The 21837-nt window shown below is 46.1% G+C and overlaps 1 protein-coding gene across 11 annotated transcripts in view; it reads right to left on the reverse strand.

Annotated features, from left to right (window-relative positions):
- NPHP4 (nephrocystin 4) overlaps window positions 1–21837 on the reverse strand; it is a 101122-nt gene that overhangs the window by 23373 nt on the left and 55912 nt on the right. For 9 of the 11 annotated variants that reach the window (XM_073316238.1, XM_073316232.1, XM_073316237.1 and 6 more), the window contains 7 exons: window positions 7716–7777; window positions 6007–6135; window positions 5241–5404; window positions 4798–4989; window positions 3878–4065; window positions 2062–2222; window positions 801–981 (listed from right to left, as the gene is read on the reverse strand). In XM_073316238.1, coding sequence (XP_073172339.1) covers window positions 801–981; window positions 2062–2222; window positions 3878–4065; window positions 4798–4989; window positions 5241–5404; window positions 6007–6135; window positions 7716–7777 — 1077 coding nt within the window. The remainder of the gene's footprint in view (window positions 1–800; window positions 982–2061; window positions 2223–3877; window positions 4066–4797; window positions 4990–5240; window positions 5405–6006; window positions 6136–7715; window positions 7778–21837) is intronic. The other 2 variants (XM_073316236.1, XM_073316235.1) reach the window with 2 other exon arrangements.

Genomic DNA, 21837 nt, shown 5'->3' on the forward strand with positions numbered 1-21837 from the left:
TGTCCCTCAGGTTGCAATGTCAGGATCCTCCCTTGTGTGTGACAGGTTTCAGAGGAGCAGCCGTGTTAGTCTGTATCTGCAGAAAGGAGGACTTGCGGCACCTTAGAGACGAACCAATTTATTTGAGTATGTGAGGCTCCTAAGCTTTGCAGGCTTCATACAAGCTCAGGAGCTTAGCTTCAGCACTGAAGGCCAGTAGGGTAATGCTTCTGATGGTGACTAGCATGGAGATCACCTTTCAGTAGACCTTTAACTAACAAGCTGCTGGATGTCTGGAACCATGCTGAGCAACCGTATTGCTGGAAAAGGCGCATGGAGCAGAAAGCTGGCCACTGCACTGGGCTCTGCTCCTGGCGCAAATCTGATTTTCAGAGGTGCTTGTCACCTGTACGTCCTATTGACTCTCACTCAACACCTCTGAAAACTCAGCACCTCAGTAGCCCCAGCTGTACAGCGGGGACAGCATGGCTTTCCTACCTTAGCACCTGCATAGCGCTTTTCAACTGTATCAAATCAGCGTGCAAAGTATTATTGCATCCTGGTGCAGGTAAAAGCATCTCTGTTTTGGGAGGTGATCGATCTGTGAAGATGGAGGGGGGAAGGTAACAGATCAGCCACCAAAGAGATTCCCAGCGATGCCCCAGAATGGTGCTGGAACTGCAATGATGAAGACAACCAGCAGAGTTAAGTGTCTAATGAGCATGCTGAAGAATACATAAGAAATCTTGAGTTACTTTCTGAAAGAAACAAATTTTCATCAGAAAACACGGTGAATCAGCCAAAATAACAGGGATTCTTACCAACGTTGGCCAAACTCAGGTGAAGTCGGCCTTTCACAACAACGTAGACTCCTATGGGCTTCACAGTGCCGTGTCTGAGAACGTCCCCACTCGTTACTGTTGCATCCTGCTCGTATTCGGTTGTCATCACCTCCAGCTCATGATGGACCTGAACTGCTGTCCGACCCTGGCGAAGCAAGTGCTGTGGGGCAAGAGGAACATATCCTGAAGCCAAAAAAATGTGTGTAGCTGTTACTGTCAGGAGGCATTGTCCAGAGTGGTACACTGTCCAGGAGAGACCATTGAGAGACTCAGGCAAGAATCAGAGAAACTTCCATAGGAGACGTAAATTGCTGTACAATTAAACCTGATAATGAAACCCCCCCATCCTCACCACACACACTGGCCATAGCACAATCGTTGCCTAGAAATGGAGATGATTATTCCGGCCATTTGGACAGAAGGCCATTAGCACTGGTAACTGCATTCAGGAGTGAGGGGAGGGAAGTGGCACCTGATGGACTGGATGCCTTAGGCAACTCAGAGCAGGATACAAACCTTTCACCGCTAGGTCACTGAGCTGAATCCAGACAGCGTAGCAGCGAACAGCAATTCTCACTCCCTCGGGGCTGTTTGGTGGCCTGTTCGCAGGGAATTAGGGAGTCTCAGACCATTTCCCAGGGCACAAGTGTCTACACCACAAACCACCTCCTGCCTTTTGGCACTGGTTTTCCCTCTTTGTTGGCAACCTCGGTGGAGAAGCAGAGGAGTCAAGGGGCACAGGGACTGGCCTGACCTTGCAGTGCGGGTGGTGGTTCTCCAGAACAAGAATGAGGCACCCTGGCGGGCCAAAGTAACATGTGCTGCTCCTGCCCAGAGTGAGCTTCTCCTGTGAATCAGCGGAGACTGTTTGTTCTCACGCCCGCGCAGGCCCTCCAGCGGCACAAGGAACCTCAGAGCACGACATTTTTTCTAAAGGTCTTTTTACACACTCCGACAAAACGTTCAGATTTTAACACCAAAGAAATTAATGCACATTTGTAAGAAACTTCCTGAACTTACCCTACCCAGTAGCCATTCCTGCCAGCTGCAGCCAGGTTACTATTTTAATACCTCCTTATAGAGCAACAGAGCCTAGAGCAATTCCCCATTCTGTTTGGTGCTGTACAAACACAACCAAAGAAGGTCCCTTCCCCAGAGTTCTTATACTTCGTAAGTAGAGATTCTGGGCTTTTTCTCCATTATCAGCAGCTATGGACTTAGTATGGGAAAAGTTTCATACCTTCAGCTTAACTGCAGCAGATCCAATGAGGAGCAAAGAATCTCCATCCCAAATATCAATCTGTAGGTTATGGTCAGCTATATAACGTATAAACCAGCGTTGTTCTCCTGGCTTCAGGAAACCAGGATCCACCATATACTTTAGCTGCAACCCTGGAGATCCTGCAGGAAAAAGAGTGTATTCCTGACAAAGTAAATTAACCCTCCATGGCTTCTCAGGAGATTCATTGTTATCAAAGGAACCCCTGTGGCTCCCAGAACCAGTACAGCTGTCTCTGAGAACCTCACAATCTTTACTGTATTTATCCCCACTACACCCTTTGTGAGGCAGGGCAGGGCAGGGCCATTATCCCCATTTTATAGATGGGGAACTAAGGCATAGAGTGACTGTGATATGCCCAAGGTCACAGAGGAAGTCTGCAGGCACAGCAGGAATTGAACCTATATCTGCCAAGTCACACACGAGCACCCTAGCCACTGGATCAGCTTTCCTCTTGATAGCTGTAATTTCATTCTCATAAACATATGGATCAAACCATTTATGAACTCCCTGAATCAGTCACTTTTAAATTCGTTGGGATTGACATCCACCCACAAAAAATTAAGTTTATGTGGATTTTCCTTATTAATTTTCATTAACTATTGCACATGGGGAAGGAACTTTACAAACTAAAAATGCTCTGTAGGAGGTGGGACATTAGTTTTGCATCTCTTGGGACAAAAATTTAATAAGACATTAAAAAAAACATTTTGCTAAGAGAATCCGATTACATTACTACAGGCTGGTTGCTTAGATGTGTTGTGTCTCCCTCTACATCTGCTTAGCTATCACTGGAGTCAGCAGTCTACACTTCTGAATCGTGTCACTGACACGTATTGATGTTTTGCCTTATGGCTTGACATTTTGAACACTTTTAATTATATGGTGTATAAACTAATGGAAACTTGATATTATAGCAGATACTAGTCCATTACCTTGACTTGGAGCTAAGCCTAAATCTGATTGACAAAAATCCCATTTGAACTATTAAAAACTGTAATTTAAGTCTCCCAATGGATTTTCCTCTTTACTATAATATACTAGCCAAGCAAGAAAAACAATTTTGCTGATACACTGCAAGAAAGGCTTAAAGCATTGGCACGTTTCAGTATTCATTTTTAAACCCTAGAGCAAGGCCCAGTTGATTGGAAGAATTTAGCACCCGAAGAATAGAGCTAGAAGGCTTGTGGTCCATCTGATCTAGCATCCCATCTCCAACAGGCAGACACTTCAGAGGAAGGTGCAAGAAACCCCATAGTAAGCAATTGAAGAACGATTGGGCCATAGGGAGGTTTTCCTCCTAGCCCCAATCAGTTAACATGGAGATTTATACCCCTTATAAATCTATATCCTCTCTGCTGTAACTGTGGTTTTCCATATACTTGTCTAGTCCAGTTTTGAATTCTGCTAAACTCTTGGATTAAATGATTTGTTGAGGCAATGAGTTCCACAAGTTAGTTACGCATTGTATATAAAAAGGTTTCCTTGTATCTGTTTTAAATTTGCTGCCTTTTAATTTCATTGAGTAGCCCCTTGACCCAGGATGATGACAAAGGGTAAATCAGAGTGCCTTTTGTACCATCTCTACCCTGTTCATTATTTCATAAAGCTCTGCCAGGTCTCCCTTCAAACTGCACAGACTCTGGAGTATTTGGACATCTCATATAACTCCCAAACAATTGGCTACATCCTCCAGGACTTCCTCAGAGGACATACCATCTGGCAAGTGCTGAAACATTCCTCCTTCTTCAAAAACCCTTCCTCCACTAGTGCTTACCGCTCTTGAGGGTTCCGTCTTTGTTGATCTGGAATAAGGTATGGGAAGATGCATCTGAACTGGCTGTCCCAGACCGGTCCATCTTCACCAGCTGCAATCGTGGTGTTGTGACCGGTGGGAAACGGTAAAACTGGAAGGTGAAATACATAGTCTTTGGCCATGTTGTCCCCATGCCATCCTGTGGGATCCTTGACCAAAAAACATCTCTGGATTAACTCCTCTTGTTACAGACCCAACAATTGGTATGTGCTTTGCAAGTGCTTGAGAACCATTGGAGAAGCAGAAGAACTGGGGAAGATCCATGATATTAAGTGTATTCAAACTGGTTTGGGAGGCTTCCTTTGAAGCCATCGTGACAGGAAGGACAAGGTTTGGGTTTTTTTGCTTTCAATAAACTGGTAGTACAGGTGACTTCTGCTCTTTGGTACAGAGTTCCCAGCTTCCAGACCAGGTGGGAATGGTATTTTACTTTCAGAATTACAGTGCCCTGTAGTCAGTGGTAAATAGACAAATGTTCCATAATCAAGATAAAACCACCATTGCAGAAAAACCTTTCCAAGTGAAGCTTTCCTGTCTGTAAATAAGGAGTTACTCAGTAATTAATTTTACATTACAATCTGGCTAATGTGAACAAAAAAATTAATTTGGAACGGGCTCAGTGTATAAAACAACATCTAAAATGGAATGTTCATTGTCTCACAGGCACTTCTGGTGCTTTTGTTACCATGGCAGTTGCTCACACATGCCTCAGCCAAGCAATGTGAAAGTCCTAAGGAAGGGGCACAGGAGATGGATACAAGGACCTTTCAGAATCATCAAGCCAAAGAGCAGCACGCAGATCAGTAATGGAAGTGGATGCTATTGCAAGAGGAGACGTGAATCCAACCTGAAAATGGGGCAGTGGGATTTCAGGGCATTACCTGGTGAAGGCAAGGAACTGCAAAATGATTTCATTGCTTTGCAAGAAGTCAGCTTCTTCCCTTTGAGGGTTGAAGTCCACAGGGTCTGCGGGGTCCACAACTTCTGCTGGTTCCTTGTTACAATCCAGGATTTCCGGAAAGCCAGCAGCATGCAAGCGAGATAGAGAGGCCCGAGTGAGGACAGTGCTAGAGCTGAAAGAGAAATGGCTTTGAGTTTCCTGGGACCCAGACGCCATTGGAATCCTGACCCTTTCTGCCAGGTCCCTCCTGGACGGGGTTCTGTGTGAGTCAGAAGCATTTAGGGACATCTACCGTAAGAGGCAGGATGACGGGTGCGGGACTGTTGAACATCACTGAACTCCACCCCCCTGGGCTAGCATTACTGAGGCAGCAATTCACCCATTCCCACTCCAGCTACCATTAAGCCTGCCTTAGAGCCTCACCTTCCAGTCTGTGCTCCCATGGCAACAATCGGCGCGTGCACGGGAGTGAATGGCAGCTCCTGCAGCTCGTCACCTGCAGAGGAATCCAGGATCAAGTAGCTGGGGCTGAGGTCAGCCTCCAGGTGCGTTATGCCACGGCTGCTGCCTCCGTATGGGAGCTCCTGCTGACAAACAAGGGCGCCCCCATGAAACGGACTGTCCCCATATGGGTGGCGATAGAACGCAGCGAGGGGCAGGGCTCGGCAGGGCATGCTGAAGGAGCTGCCCGGGCTCCTGCTTGTCTTCCTCGCAGGGCAGTCTGGGGGTAACAGATGCAGTGCAGGCAAACAGTTCCCCATCTGTTCTCAGCAGAAGTGTTGTCATCACAGTCCTGCTCAGCTGAGCCGATGAGCAGCGCCTTTCCTATCTCATATACGTTCTAATGCACAGATCACCGGGCAGGGCACAAGCAATGGGGGATGGGCAGAACCCAGGAGTCCTCCCTCCCAGCACAGCACCTGATGCAGCCTCTCCGTAAAGGAAAGTGCTCCTGAGCAGACAGGGTTCATGCATTCTCACAAACCTGGCTTTTCTACATTTTGAATTCAGATTTCCCACATTTATTTTTGGCTGCAATGACCACAGGAATGAGTGAACCTGGCCTAGTATGTACTGTATAGCTCTGTGGGAAGGGACACACTCCAAACACATGTGGGTAGGAATATCCCTCTCTGCAAGGGCTAGCCAATGCAGGGGCCACCACATAAACCCAACTAGGAATCCTTACTGCACGTTCACGTCGGCGCATCCCAGGGGAGAGGAGGACTGGAGAGCCAGTTTGCCGTTGCAACGGGGGTTTGGATGAGTGGCTTACAGGAGGAGAATGGGGTGATGCAGACAACTGGGATATCGACAACTGAAAAGAAAATTATGATAATTAAGATGATGGTATTAACTCTACTAATGAGGCTGCTGAAGAAGGAACTGCCAAGGTGCAATCTGGGCTGTGGAAAATCTTGTTGGATTAGGAGGGCCAGAAACTCCAAGATATGTTGGCAGTTTATTTTAAATGATCTGTGCAAATTTAAATGGACAGGAACGACCGAACTGAGCTACCCCTCTGTGGTTCAGATATGCAGCACAGCTCGGGCACTTATGGGTGCTGGACATGCCTGAACTACGTTTTGTAATTCAGCTGTTGATGCTGCAGCGTGCTGTGTGTGGTTTCGCAGAAAAACCCACACACGTTTGGCGAGATGCAGTCGTCTCACAATGCACGCTTGTGAAGTATTAAATTTCATCAAAAATATCACTGTGTAAAGATCTCTGTAACAAGAAGGAAAAACAACAAAAAGGCTTTCTGTGTTTGTGCTTAAATCCTGAGAACTATCCATGCAAAAATTATATGTCATTGTCAATACACTTCCACTGTGCTATAGAGCAAAAGCCTGCAAATCTGATCTGCTGCAAATGACCCCCTTAACAAATAAGAAGTCCAGGGCCTGAGAACAGCTCAGAGATTTCTGCCCAGCAAATTATATGTAGACTCTGGTTTGCTGCTTCTGGGGACATGGATTATAGCAGGAAATTGTTGTAGTTTGGCCACAAAGACCTGGGAAAGTGATGCTAGTGGGATATCGGCATAACTCAGCGAGCTGGATCACGCTATATGAAAATAACTATTTTCAAGGAAATGCTGCTGGGTGGCTAAACCTCTCCTTCTACTTTATACACTAATCATGTCTGTGTGTGGACATTTCACACTTTACTACCGAATTAGGCAGGTTCTCTACAACAGTATTTTTCAGGGCCTTATTGATGGGAAAAAATTCGACCTGAAACAAACAAACAAACAAACCCATAGAAGAATTATTTTTATTAGTCTTATAACTTAATGGCAATCGAGAATAAGGTAAATATGGGATCAAAGAGAGATGAGCAGCAGAACTGGTTATTTCAAAGCCTGCCTTTCATGCGGTATCATGTACAAATATGATTTATGAAATACTCACTTTTCTTCTCGTGATCTTCAAGGGCAGATTACAGTAGCCTAAACCTTGGTCATCTATCACTGCAGACAACTATAAATTTCTCCTTTCTGCCTTCTCCTGGGCTACACAAATGACCACTGCAGACGTCCTCTTCTCCTGGCACTCTAACCAAGTCACCCCTCCTGATCGCCTTTCTTTGCCTCCTTGTCTCTTCTCGATCAGATTCAAACTCCTTTATCAGTAGTGACCGGGCCATGCTTCTCCGTGATGTCACCCCATTAAACTAACTAGAGTTATACCAGAGGGAAACTGGACCTTTAGAATCTTCACGTTTATCCCGTTACTGATTTGAAAACATAACCTTTAAAAAAATATCAGCTGCAACATTTCCCCTCCTTGGCCCCTTTCCAAGAATGAAAGACTCAAACTAAACTAATTGATGCTTAAATCTAATGTCCCAATAAGGCAACTGCAGATAGCCCATGTTGCCCCATCAGGCACTTACCCCAGGTCCTTGGGGATAGTCTTGAGTGGAAACCAACATCTGGGGTGAAGATGGTGCACCTACTGGGAAGCAGAGACAAGAGAAGGTGCAGTGAGCCTCCAGAACAGCCAGAGATCTAGCTGTCGGATTGATTAATTGGCTTTAATGGAAACAAAATTTTGCATTTGAAGTTTTCATAGATTTCAAGAATGGAAGGGACCATTGTGATCATCTAGTCTGACCTCCTGTATCAGACAGGTCAGAGAATGTCTCTCACAGAATTCTTAAAGCAGATCTTTTAGAAAAACATCCAATCTTGATTTACAAATATTCAGTGATGCAGAATCCACCATGACCCTTGGTAAATTGTTTTAGTGGTTAATTATGTTCACTTTTAAAAATTTACACCTTATTTCCCATCTGAATTTGTCTAGCTTCAACTTCCAGCCACTAAATTGTGGTTATATCTTTCTCTGCTAGATTGAAGAGTCCATTATTAAATATTTGTTCCCCATGTAGGTACTTACAAATCAAGTGATACCTCAACTTCCCTTTGTTACACTAAATAGATTGACCTGTTTGAGTCTGTCACAACAAGGCAGGTTTTCTAATTCTTTAGCCCTTCTTGTGGCTCTTCTCTGGACCCTCACCAATTTATCAACATCCTTCTTGAAATGTGGGCATCAGAACTGGATGCAGGATTCCATCAAGTAATGAACCAGTGCCAAACATGGAGGTAAAATCACCTTTCTGCTCCTATTCGAGATTTCCCTGTTTCTGCATCCCAGGATCACATTAGCTCTTCTGGACACAGCATCACAGTGGGAGCACAAGTTCAGTTGATTATCCACCATGACCTGAAATCTTTTTCAGTCACGGCTTCCTGGGATAGAGGCCTCCCTGTAAATGTGGCCCACATTCTTTGTTCCTAGATGCATGTATTTACATTGAGCCATATTATTTATTTATGATTTCTTTCAGGTCATTAATAAAAATATTAAATAGCATAGGACCAAGAATCAGTCTCTGAAGGATCTTGCTGGAAACATACCCATTGGATGATGATTCCCCATTTACAATTACATTTTGGGACCGACCAACTAGCCAGTTTTTAATCCATTTAATGTGCTCTTTTTAAACTGTTGGATGCAAGTTATCTGGACCTGCTGATTTTAAAATGTCGAACATTAGCAGCTTCTGTTTTAACAGCCTTCAGAGCCTCTAGTGGAATGGAAAGAGTGTTACCATCACCATGTGATGAGACTATATCAGCTGTTTTTCCTCCAAATACAGGACAGAAATATTTATTGAATCCTTCTGCCTTTTCTGCATTATTATTGATAATTCTACCACTTCCATCTAGTAATGGACCCAATACCACTGTCAGGTTTCTTTCTGTCCTAATATATTTTTTTAAATCCTTCTTATTGTCCTTAATGCTGCTGGCCATAGACTTCTCCCTGTGTCCCTTGGCTTCCCCTATCAATTGTCTATAATTCCTAACTTTTGATTTATATTCATTACTATCTACTTCCCCTTTCTAATATATTATTTTTTGAAGCTGCCTTCACTTTCTCTGTAAACCAGGTCAGTTTTTTAACCAGCATGGCCTTCTTCCTCAGTTGTGGAATCTAGTAAGTTGTTCTTAAATTATTCTTAATGATCATTCAAAGTTTTCTGATTAAATTCTTCCTCCCAGCTGACCTGGTGAAGACACTTGACTACGGGGATGTGAGATGCTGTATTTCAGCCATTTGGCTGACTTAAACGTTTGCAATAGGGATTGTCACCTGGGGAAAAAACGTGTAGCAGTTCTCCAGATTCACTGGTTTGATTTTTGTTTTTTTAAAGGGAAGTCGGCTAGATCTGCCATTTAGTGCTTGCCTGTTGTAAAACACAGATTGTCTATCGCTAGACAGTACTGCCTTTTCCCTTGAAGACATGTGGTACTGGCTAAGTGGGTTGCTTAATGAGACGTGAACGTTTTGGGATACTTAAGGTTTTCCTGGCTCTTCTATTATTTCTTGTCACTATTTCATCTGTTTGTACATTCATGCCCTGAAATTGCCTGGGTTTTGTTGTGTTTATCTTTGGCTAGTCTACTTGTTCTCTGGCACTAGATGAACTTACACTTCTACTAAGCAAGAAATCCTTTCACACAGCCTCCACGCACAGACATTTTCTGGCCATGCTGAGACTTAGTTTTGCTTTCTCTAATTCACACATTCCAGATATTTAATTGGGAACATTTCCCAAAGAAACTAGTGAGTTTCCCTTCGGCCAAAATTACTGTGTTCTTTTGATTACAATGCATTTGGCCATTAAAGAGGGTCATTATTAGAAATGCACAAGGCTCAATAGTTGTCAGCACAGGAAAGGAGTAGGAGAGGTTTCTTGCTAATCATAGGCCACTAGATCAGTGACTTAGATATATGCAAAAAGAAAAGGAGTACTTGTGGCACCTTAGAGACTAACCAATTTATTTGAGCATGAGCTTTCGTGAGCTACAGCTCACTTCATCAGATGTTTACCGTGGAAACTGCAGCAGACTTTATATACACACAGAAATCATGAAACAATACCTCCTCCCACCCCACTGTCCTGCTGGTAATAGCTTATCTAAAGTGATCAACAGGTGGGCCATTTCCAGCACAAATCCAGGTTTTCTCACCCTCCACCCCCCCACACAAATTCACTCTCCAGCAGGAGAGTGAATTTGTGTGGGGGGGTGGAGGGTGAGAAAACCTGGATTTGTGCTGGAAATGGCCCACCTGTTGATCACTTTAGATAAGCTATTACCAGCAGGACAGTGGGGTGGGAGGAGGTATTGTTTCATGATTTCTGTGTGTATATAAAGTCTGCTGCAGTTTCCACGGTAAACATCTGATGAAGTGAGCTGTAGCTCACGAAAGCTCATGCTCAAATAAATTGGTTAGTCTCTAAGGTGCCACAAGTACTCCTTTTCTTTTTGCGAATACAGACTAACACGGCTGTTCCTCTGAAACCTTAGATATATGCAAGAGTCGAGTTATGGAGAATATTTTAGCAGATATTAACCTCGCATCAATAGGAGGAGACAAGTATGGTTAATAGTAAAGAAAGGCCAAGTCTGCCGAGGATCTCTGTGATTACTAGTAGTGGGTCACTTTCAAATGGTTTAGTAAAGCTAGGGTGACCATATTTCCCTATGCTGAATATGGGACAACTGGTAAAATTACTTATATTCAAGCAAATTCAATGGCAATCGTACAAATGTTCAAATCAAACCAAGTTGACTCAGCCCCTGTTAAAAAGTAATACTGCATAGTTGGATTCTTTTTATTTACCTTCTTACCTTTAAAGCTTTAGGGTTCACATGGGAGAGGGGCGACACACACTCCCGTACACCTCTCTCACACAGCAGGGGTGACAAACCGACCCAACCCTCCCTGCCTGGTGCTCTCCACCCTCCATGCCTGCCTGGGCCCCCAGGATGGACCCGCCTCTCCTGGTATCTGGCACCACGTTTTCCCAAGAAAACACGTGGGGCGGGGCGGGGAGCACACAGGGTCACATGGCCCCCTTCCCCAGATTTCTGCCCGGGTTCACACCAGAATGTTGCCAGCAGCAGCCTTTCGGCACTGGGCGGGAGGGAAGGGACGGGAGCTGCTTCCAGACGCGTGCCGGGGAAGTGGGGAAGGGATGACCTGGCCCGTGTCTTTGCAGAGCTCATCTCTCCTGCTCCCCCTGGGGCTGGAAACAGCTTGTCCCTTCCTACCCGCACAATGTCAAAAGGTTGCTAAGATATCCAGGCTGATGCTGGCCACTGACATAATGCAGACACCTCCTGTCCCCTGGCTACAGCATGGACAGGAAGGGGCTAAGCCCTAGGGATCCATTGTGCTACAGGGCCCAGAGAACCTGACGGCAGGGGCTTCAGTGAACTGGGCTAGAGAGGTGGCTCAGCAGGGGAGGGTGCCTAGGGGATGGATGGAGCAGCCCCCGTGCTCCCTGGGGGCAGGACCCAGGGCAGGTGAAGAGGGTGCTTAAGCCCCCGCCACAGGAGCTACTGTGGAACCTGAAGGTTCGGGGCATGAACAGGCTGGAAATTGCTTCCCCGCCCTTGCTACTCCAGAGGGGCAGAGAGGCTTCCCCTGCCAGCGCTGTGCGGCGGCTTTGGCTCACGCACGGCTCGGCTCCTCCTGGCCAGCACCCCAGGCTGGAGGGTCTTGGGCTTTCCCGGGGCGCCAGCCCAGCCAGAGGCGGTGGGGGAAGGAAGGGGCCTGACAGCCAGGCTGCTGGTGAGCTGAGCGCTCTGACCAGGGGCTGGGTCTCCACACAGCGCTGGGAGCAGGACGTGCCCCACTGGGGAGGATATGGAGGAGCAGCGGGGGGCGAAGGGGCAAAGCAGGGAGAGGACAGCAAGAGCGGAGGCACATAAAGGGCTGACACAACCGCTGCCGCCTGCCCGCACTCACCAACCCGCGCAGCGTGCAGCCAGTACCGGCCGGTAATGGGATGGGAGGCTGGGCCCTGCTGGCCAAGAGCCGGCACGCAGCAGGGGCTGCACTGAAGGACCAGCAGGGAGAGCGGCCGGCCCCGCACGCTGCATCTATGCCCCGCCACCAGCCTTGCCCACGTACCCCATTGCTGCCCACTGGACGCCCCTCACCCCCCACTCACCACTGGTGGGCGAGTGGCTGGTGAGCAGGCATCCAGCCAGCAGCAGGACCTGCCAGTACTGATGGGGGGGAAGGAGGGAGTCTGAAAATACGGGACAATTTGCCCGCTTTTAAGAAAAAGTCGGGACATCTGAAGGATGGTTTAAATACGGGCCTGTCCCTTTAAAAACACGACGTAAGCATCCGAACATTCCGCTGTTGTCCCAGATCCTATCTGAAGTATCCCATCCTATTAGGTTTGCCGAACCGCCTTGCAAATCTCAGGAGACCAGGCCTCCTGGAGGGATTTCTACTCCGTCTGCTCTCGGATGCCTTGTACATGCCACAGGAAGAGCCCCACGTGAAGCATTTTGCAACTTCTACCATACACGGGTATCAGGAGGGGTAGAAACACCAAAAAATGGAAAGAATGTCAACCACTCAGTGCAAGTGAGAGAGAGCCCCGTGTCAGTTCTCCATTCTCCCAAGCCTGTTTGCCTGCCTCTAGCAATGGCAAAGGCAAGATTTCCGTTTGATCTCAGAATTCGGACTGCTGCTGCCAAGAACAGCAGGGTTGGTGTGGTAGATAGGAACTAGGTATCATCCCTTTAAACAGTTTGTGATCCCTCTTGTGGTTCTCACTGTGTTCTATGTTTTAGAAACCACCAGGACACAACCAGAGCAGCAGGTGTTTAGCTGGGCCCTGTAGTGTTGTGTATATGTAGGACCTCAGCATGCCCATGTAGTTTCTTCCTATTATGTAAGGAGTAAAAGACATCAGTTTGTGGCACAACAAGCAACCGGACTGACAGGAGGTCTATCCAAGTTTCTTTGGCCATGAAGTCCCGATGCCAGCCTCAGAGGGAGAGAAAACCTCCAATGAGGTAAAAAAAGACCAGAATAAAATGGCCTTTGCACCAGCTTGGGACGCAGAATTATCTTTTGCATACAGCCTCTTTCGCAGCTACTCGCTTTAAACTGTTTCATGCAAAATCACAGTATTTTTTGAGCACTTCAAAGCTTCTGTGCAACATCTGCTCAGTCCTTTTCTAAGAATAGCGAGAAAAAAAGTGATTCACGCTGTAAGAGAAGAACATGCTGCATGAGTGATTATCTTTAACACGGATCTGACCTAACAGATTGTACCAAGTCCTGCTGTGCACTTATAATTACTATCAACTTCTAAATAGGTAAAACAAGAGTCAGTTCTGATTACAGAGAATACGCAGGGTCTGCAGCCAGGAGACACCTCGAAGGCACTGCTGGAGAATTAATCCATTGGACGCATCCCAGAATCGAATTAACTCTTGTGTCCCTTTTAATAAATGGGATGATATAGCAGCCGTCCTATTGGCCAAAATAGGCAACCCCATGGCTCTAGCTCTTCCAGATGAAGATGTCCCCTTTATCCATTCAAAGAGGAAAGGCGGGTAATTCCAGGGGCAGGAATCAGCATCTAAGTGCACTTTAGTCTGGAGTGTTTGAATGACTGGGTAGCCCTTTAGGTAGCACATCAGATCACACAGTGTCTGTTTTACTTATGCAATAATTCCCACTGCTGGCGGCTCCCCTACAAGATGCCCCCTGACAATAAGAGTTGTGTCTTTTAAGCCCAAGGCAAGGAGGCACCTTAAGGATGTCTCTGTTGGTTATTCTACTGCAGAGTTTAGGGAGAATGGGGATTGCTGCTATCAGAAGCTGTTACTTTTTATAAGGAACAATGTGGGATAAAAAAAAACTCCACTAAAAGCTTTAACGTGCCTTTGGGCTTCTGGCAGGGGTTGGAGACTGATGGGAGCTGATTGGTGGATTCTGTTCAGAAGTCTGTTTGTGTAGTGTGGTCTCCCATCTGCCTGCTGCTCTACAATGTGATCCAACACTACTGCACTTACATCAGAAAAACAGCCCCAGGTGCTGCCCCAAATAATCGCCATCACTGCACTATCTTCCAGCTTCTGTCCAACATGAACACTGAAGGGGATTTCTAGGTGCGCTTAAAAATAAAGGGAAGGGGGCAGGCCTTTTATAAATAACCCTAAAAGGCCCTTCTCGAGCAAGCCTACATTTGTTCAAGCGGGTCTGTCCACCCTCTGGATGCTCAGCACGTCCCCTCACATGCGGCCAGAACCACTGTTGTCTCCCTGCACTTGGTTGCTCTGGGCAGCATTACAGAGCACAGCCTCGCTCCTCAGCAGCTAAAAAACTCCCCCTCCTTACGACAGCCTAAAAACTGAAACAATAGACAGTGAAGGGAGGGAGCACATGTTATGTTTTGTTCACCTGCGTCCAACATCCCAACTCAATGAGGCCGGACTTTTCAAAGGAATCTAGCACCCAACTCCCATTGAAACATGCATCGAGTTATTGTTAAGGGCTAACTACTCACTTCACAGGCATGCGGAGAGTCACAATTAAACTTCACAGGAGAGGAAGCTGAGGTGGCGCAAGGTTAAAAAAACACCCCTAGAAAACACCATTTCTCTACACATATACACACAACACAACAAATCCCAAGTCATTCTTATTGCCTAGCCCCATTTTTTGGCATCTTGCTGTTCCCTCCTTTTGCCCCCCCCACACCATACACACCCCTTTGAAGCCTGTAAGGTGCCAATCCCCACACCCGCTGAGGAAAGGTTCTGTCAGCTTCTGTTGCACTCTTGGTCAATAAATCAACTCAGTTTAAAGCAGCTTGACTGAGTGAGCTCTCCCATCACTGAACACAGGGTTCAGTGTCATTTTAGAAATTATTAGGCTTTGCCCTGATCTTTTAGTTTAAAACCATTACAGAACATTGACAATGTCAGATATATTTCTACTCAAGATTAATTGATTTTAAAAATGTTGACACCTCCCAAAAAACTCTGAAAAACTTTATATTGGGACAATAATTAAAATACAAAGTCCAGATTTCTATTGCCTTACACTAACTCTGTTTCCATGCAAATGTGCCGGGTTATAAAATCCAAAGACATCTGAAAAAAGTCTGTTTAAAAGCAATTCTGCTTGCTTGTAGCCTAGGCTTTTTAAAGTTCTCCAGGAGGCATTAGTCGCTCTTTAGGAGAAATATCCTAGAAGAATTTACCATAAGATAGTTTCCAACTGTTTATTAAATATAACACAGGAGTCAGAGGCTGGAGTACACTACTGCCTTCCAACTGATACTAAAAACTAGTGTCCATCTGGAAAGATTGCTTGAGACAACAGTAAAATCAGATTGCCAACTTCGCAAATGTCCCGACCTGTCTAGAGATTAATTTTTCCCGACATTCTATTACTCCACAGCCAGTGTCCACTCACTGAGTGTAGCTGTCAGCAAAATAATTAAGATTTTTCATTCAGCTTTTCTAACACTTGGTCACATAACAAACCAGACAGCTTTGAAGCCAGCTTGCCCTTGGCAGAGAAATCAGGAGCCAAAAGGGTTAATTTTAAAGTTACAAATGGACTTAGTTCTTTCAATTTTCCGTGTGTGAGAGCATCCATGCCTGCATACGTGCGTGTGTGTGTGTGAGATCCATATTTCTCCAATGTCCCTCATTTCATTTTAGTACCAAAGTTATCTCGGGCCACACAAAGATGGTGTCCCCTTAATGTTACTGTTGAAAATTAATGACACCCGCAATTGGGTCGCCGTCTCATGAGACTGAAAGCACCATTGGGGTTATTAACACTGACGGCAGGAATCTCAAAGCATTTTGAGTTTCCTTCATGAATGATTTCCGTGTCCCTCCTTTTGGATGGTCACAGCACACTGCCTTCTGCGCCTGGGTTGGGTGGAGAGGGATGGTGTGTCTGCCATTCACCGCCTTGGGCAGCTAAAGGAACGCTGCTTTTCAGCTGAGACTTAGCTGAGTTCTCCTGTCTGGATTCCCCTCCTGAAATTGGACTAAGGTTTAGAAAGAAACAAAACTGAACTCTGCTTGTGCAAGGTGCCCGGCTGGCAGCTTGCGTGGAGCGAATCCGCTCTTTCCTCCAAGGCAGGTACAGCATGTAGCTGTGCACGCAAGCGACCTGTGCGCTCCTGCCACCGGCTCCGCTACAGCCTGCAGGGAAGTTCTAATAATTGAGTCCCACCGAGTCCCTGCTTCTCTGCAAAGGTACGCTGGGGTTCTGCATTCTGTACCTGGAAATCTGTTCCTCTTCCTGCCTGGAACAGTCCTCACAACGTTCTAGAAAGCTCCTTGAACAAGGTGCTTGTGACTGCGTCTATCTGGCGCTCTTTCTAAGCCTACAAAGGGAGCTGTGCTGCAGGAACAGTGTCCCCAGCGCGCAAGTCTGGGCCAGACCAGCACAAGTACAAAGGCATTTTTGCATAAATCACCCTAAGAGAAGACAGCCAGGTCAGCTCCATCGTTAGAATCAAACCGGGACCGGACTGGGCCGGCGGCCTGAGGACACTGCTGAGAGCCGCACAGGCAGCTCAGTACCGACGAGCCGAGAGGCGCAGCCAAGTCCTGGCCGTGCTGGAACCGGCTCCCACTGAACCTAGCATGTGCTCTAGCCCGGGACACAGGATGAGCCGTGGCGGGGTGGGACGTGCTTCCTGATGAGGTTCACATCAAAGGAGGAGAATAGCGTGTCGCAGTCGCCAGCGAACAAACACAGTGAACAAACAAACAAAAGGGTTTCTGTCAGAGTTAACAAAAACAAACAAAAAAAATAGCCAACGGCCCTGCTTTGAGCAGGGGGTTGGACTAGATGACCTCCTGAGGTCCCTTCCAATCCTGATATTCTATGATTCTATGAATTTGAGGCTTTTTTTTTTTTTGACAACCCTGAGGAATGAAGTCTCAGATCCCCAGAACAGGAACAGCAATGGTGCAAGCTTCCCTGCCGCCACCCAGACCCTGTGCGTCCTGCCGAGACCAGGTCTCCAGGCTCCATCTTTTTGGCTCTACAAACCCTTGTTCTGTCTGCTCACATGGCCAACAAGCAGGGCAGCTATTGCTAATTTGGTGGAGGTCTGAACTAGGGATTGGAAAAGAGTGCTAGGAAGTAGACAGAGACATTAACTCATTCCAGAGAGGCCACCCTGAGCTTTCACTAAAGGCTTATGGTCTTGAAGATGTCATGTTCCACGTGGAAAGTTAGTTTTAGTGGTCCCAAGAATTCACAGGGTAGCATTACTGTCTTGCTACGCAATAAGAAAGCAGACTGTTGCAGACATAGGAAGCCTATCCAAAGACACCCAGGAGTGGCAGGCAGGGTTTGAATCTTGCAGCTCTTTCTACTATGCACGTGTGCTGGTCAATCACTGATGTGCCAACAATACATGGCACAATTCTGGGGCATTACTGAAGTCTCTCACACCTTCCGATGATCTCCCTTACTTTTTCCTTTCAGCACGGGTGTCTGAGTTTCTGCAGGCATAGTTAGGGACAGGAAGCTGGGGTTGCAATGTTACACTAGGACCAGCGATGGGAATACTAATAAACTGGGTGGTGATGGAAACCTGCTGAGCTGCAATCCTTCTCCTCTGTACATCGAGGAGACAGGTGTGGTATGGACGGGATAGCTGTGGTGCCCCAGAGACTCTGGTCTTTTGGGGTAAGGCTGCCTCCATTTCAATCAATGCTAATAGGAATTTAATGTTAACTGTGCAAACTGGAGGAGTTTACTGAAGGATGGAAAAGCCAGTGTGCATAATGTATTTAATGAGAGCCACTAACATGAAATATGCACAGTGAGTTTGCTGAATTTACGGGACGCGGAAATATACCTGCCTATATTTAACTAAACGAATCTTTTATTAACCTGAAAAGTAGTGAGCGAAGAAGGATGAAGGGCCAATGTGATGAGGCTGTTGCTTAGCAACCTGCTGCTGTTCATGCAGAGAAATGTGTTGGGGTTGTTTTTGGATTGCACAATGAGGGTATAGAAACGGGGCCCAAGCAGGGAGCGGAGACACAAGCCAAAGATGGTCTCTTTGTTGAAAGAACCAGTGTGGGAAGGATCTATTCTCTCCTGGGTACCCAACAGTATCACCTGAATGAAATTCTGGAGGAATGTGCTCTGCAGCATATTGTGGTTGGGAGACTGTGGTCCAAAACTGAACCTGTCTGGAAGGAAAGGGGGTTCAGCACTGTGACATTAAAAGGGTAGTGGACACACAGCTTCCACATGACCCCGCATGACAGCTTCCTCGTGACCCCACAGCACACAGGGTTTCTAAGATGGCAGAAGCTCCTTTGTGTGAAAACTCTGATCAGTCCAGACGATTGGTTTTTAACTATAGTGACTCCACATATGTTTAGGAATTTTTCAAACAGGTCTCAGAAGTTGCTATGGGAGCAACAGCCTCCTCATGTTGGCCCTTTATCCTTCTTCACTCCCCATACCAGAAACATTTTTCTTTATATTAGAAAACTATAAGCCCAAACGTATCTGGCCACTGGCAGGAGGGAATGGGAATCTGCAATAGCAGCAGGCAGAACAGAAACTGCGGCAGCCATTTTCAAGGCAGGTTCTTCCCTGTGGCTGCAGAATCTAGAGACTAAAGGTGAGCCCCAGCAAAGAGACATCCTGGGTCAGATGCTAAATAGCAGATGGGCAGCCACAAGTGATAAACAGCAGAGATCAGAATCTGGTTGCAAACATACATGTGAAACAGAGGAATAGTCTGCCCCTTATGTAAATGCAGCTAACCAGCAACTACGTCTCATCAAACAACCTGCGTGTTGCTCCATATTAGATTTTGAAACAGCTTGTTGGTCAGAAAGTTCTCCAGGGGCACTCTGGTTATGTGACTGGCACTAAATAACTTTTCCTGACTGAATGAGGCTGTGCAGACATCGCTTTAGAGCTGGTGAAGGTGAGCACTTCAAAGCCCCAAATCAAAGCAGGCAGGAGAGAGAGCGCTCGAACCAGTCACACGCAAGGCAAGAGTGTAGGAATGGGGGAATGCACTGCTAGAAAGGCAACAGAATAACTGTCTCAGCTCTGTTCGGATACAAGTACCAATCAGCGTTTACAGGGATGGGTACGGCATAAGAACCTGGATAGATGGAATGAGATCAGCTTTTAGTTAAGGCCTTTTTGCAACAATCTCCTATTCGGTTCTCTGAGGCATGCACATGACACCAACGAAAGGAACTGGGTAGGAGTGATGGTAACGGTTTTAGAGGCAGCCAGACATGTGTCTTGAAATAACTTACCGGTAATTGTGACCCATAACCACCATGCAATAGAACCAGCTTCCTGTGTTGAACTGTAGGTAACACTCTCCCTGAACAGATATAATCAAGATCTCACTGCTGTCCATAAATAGACATATTCAGCAAGCAATTAAGTAGAGATCAGGAGACCAAATAAAAAGGTTCTCAGCAAATTATATTGAAAAGCACAGTGGGCTGAGGGTTCTGAACACACAGCTAAGCCAGGGAGAGGGGAAGGGCTGACAAGCCTTGTGGTGCTGCCTGAAGCACAGAAGTCTCTAAGCCAGAGACCCCCTTCCGTCAAATGACACACTTCATCCTAACAAGCAGTGAGCTGGAGGAGAAAGGCAGGAGGAGTGTAAGGATGTAAACAGTCCTTGCAGAGATTCGGACTGGATCCGGTGTCTCTTCATGATATATCCCTGAGGCAGCAATTTGGGTTACAAGTCTGTCTTCATCTCCAAGACACAGCCCCACAAGTTATGCAGACTGACATATACTTCAAGCCGTCCCTTTTCTGTTAGATAAAGGATGTTTCTTCATTTGCCATCCCAGGCTGTTGTGTTGGGATGCTATGTGCTGTTCAATTTCACACTCCACCCCAGCAGTGGCTGCATTTCAGTGACAGGCAAAAGATTTCTTGCATAAATCTTAATTCTGGCAATTACTGGGGGGATGCTCAGAGGTGAAAGGAAGAATATAAAATGTAAGGGCCAAATTTGGCAGCTCGTAATCAAGCAAAACTCCCAATGGGGGTTTAAGGACTGCAGAATTAGGCTGTAAGGTTTTTTTTTTATTATTACTGCTACTTTTAGGGCTAGAGCTTTTGCTGAATGAGCGGAAACTAGAGCCTCGACTGACATTATCAAAAACTAGCTGTGAAAGACACAAAGCAATCACTATGTTGACAGTGTTCTTTAGAGTAAATGTCATTGTCAAAGGAAGCATAACCTGTCAATGCTTTCCAAAGGTCTGCACTAGTCTCCTTTAAAAGTCAAGCGATCTCTCAAGGTGCGTAGATAGAAAGGACAGGGACTCGGGAGTATATTCTGGTGGATTGACTGAAACTGTGGAATTCTGACAAGCATCAGAAGAAGGGACTCTGGATAAATGCACATTACGCTCATAGTCTAAATGCGCAGACTCTAGATAAATGCACATTACGCTCATTCTATTGGCTGCGGCTTCCAGCACCAAGACTCTCCAAGGAAGTTACTGGAGACTGCCTGACACTTGTTCCTGGTGTACGTGGAACAAGATTTATCATTCTACCCAGGCACTAGGTTTGCTCATAGCTCAAATGGGGGGTAAAACCAAGAACAGTGGACAGGTGCATTTTTAGGGCTGTGGAACTATAAACCAGTGTCCGATAAATGCCAATAGCATTTGTATTCAAGTAATTTGAAAGAAACAGGCAGGAGGATTCATGTTCTTCTTAAGACACCAGAAGTTAGAATTGTTTCTATTAAAGACTCTTGGCAGGTTTTCAAACCTAAGCTTACTTGCCAGGCGTTGTGCCTACAAGTTTTTCATATCCATGTTCAGCGTGTCAGACAGACAGATATACCCAGCTGAGACAAATTACACCTGGTCTTTCCCAGTCCCATGGAGAAGTCAATGGAATCTACAATAGATTGGGAATGTTATTTATCTTGGCTAAAAGTCTGCCAGCAGGATTTCTGAATACTTGTCTTAAAATGATGGAAAAGAAGGGGCAGGTGAGCCGCTGGCTTCAGTGAAGAGACCTGAGCACTGCACTCACAGACTGCTTGCTGTCCTGGTGTGTGGTAAACTAACTCAGGTTCTCCTGTGAGGAGGTTCTTTCCTAACTAGGAAAGAATTCTCACTAACCCTTCCTGGTTCCCCAGCTAATTGTGAGGGTCTGTCGGGGTGGGGGTGGGGGGGACGTTGTCTGTCAGCCACACAGGGTAACGTCTTGTGAAATAACCCACACCAAACTACGGTCACCCCAAAAGGAGGCAGTATGACCAATGCATGAGATCTCCTGTGTAAGCCCCAGGCAGATGCATGTAGAAACTGTGAATACCTCATCTTTCCTTAATGGACCATCCCTTTACTTAGACAGCCCTTGCCTCAGAGATCTTACAGTCTTTTTGTTCTGTGTTTGTACAGCACCTAGCACAGTGGGGTTCATGACAGGGGCTCCTAGGCACTCCCACAACACAAATAAATAACACCAATAATGCCAACTAGATGGGATTTAATCAATTATCAGTCATCATAACATTAGTCTAGGTAAGAGGAAATTTGGTTTATGCCAACTTTGCTCAGTCAGTAAAATATTACCTACAGCGGCACCGGTGAAGACTTTACAAGCTCACTGTG

This window comes from Lepidochelys kempii, chromosome 18, assembly GCF_965140285.1.
Source record: "Lepidochelys kempii isolate rLepKem1 chromosome 18, rLepKem1.hap1, whole genome shotgun sequence".
In the NCBI taxonomy this organism is placed as follows: Eukaryota; Metazoa; Chordata; order Testudines; family Cheloniidae; genus Lepidochelys; species Lepidochelys kempii.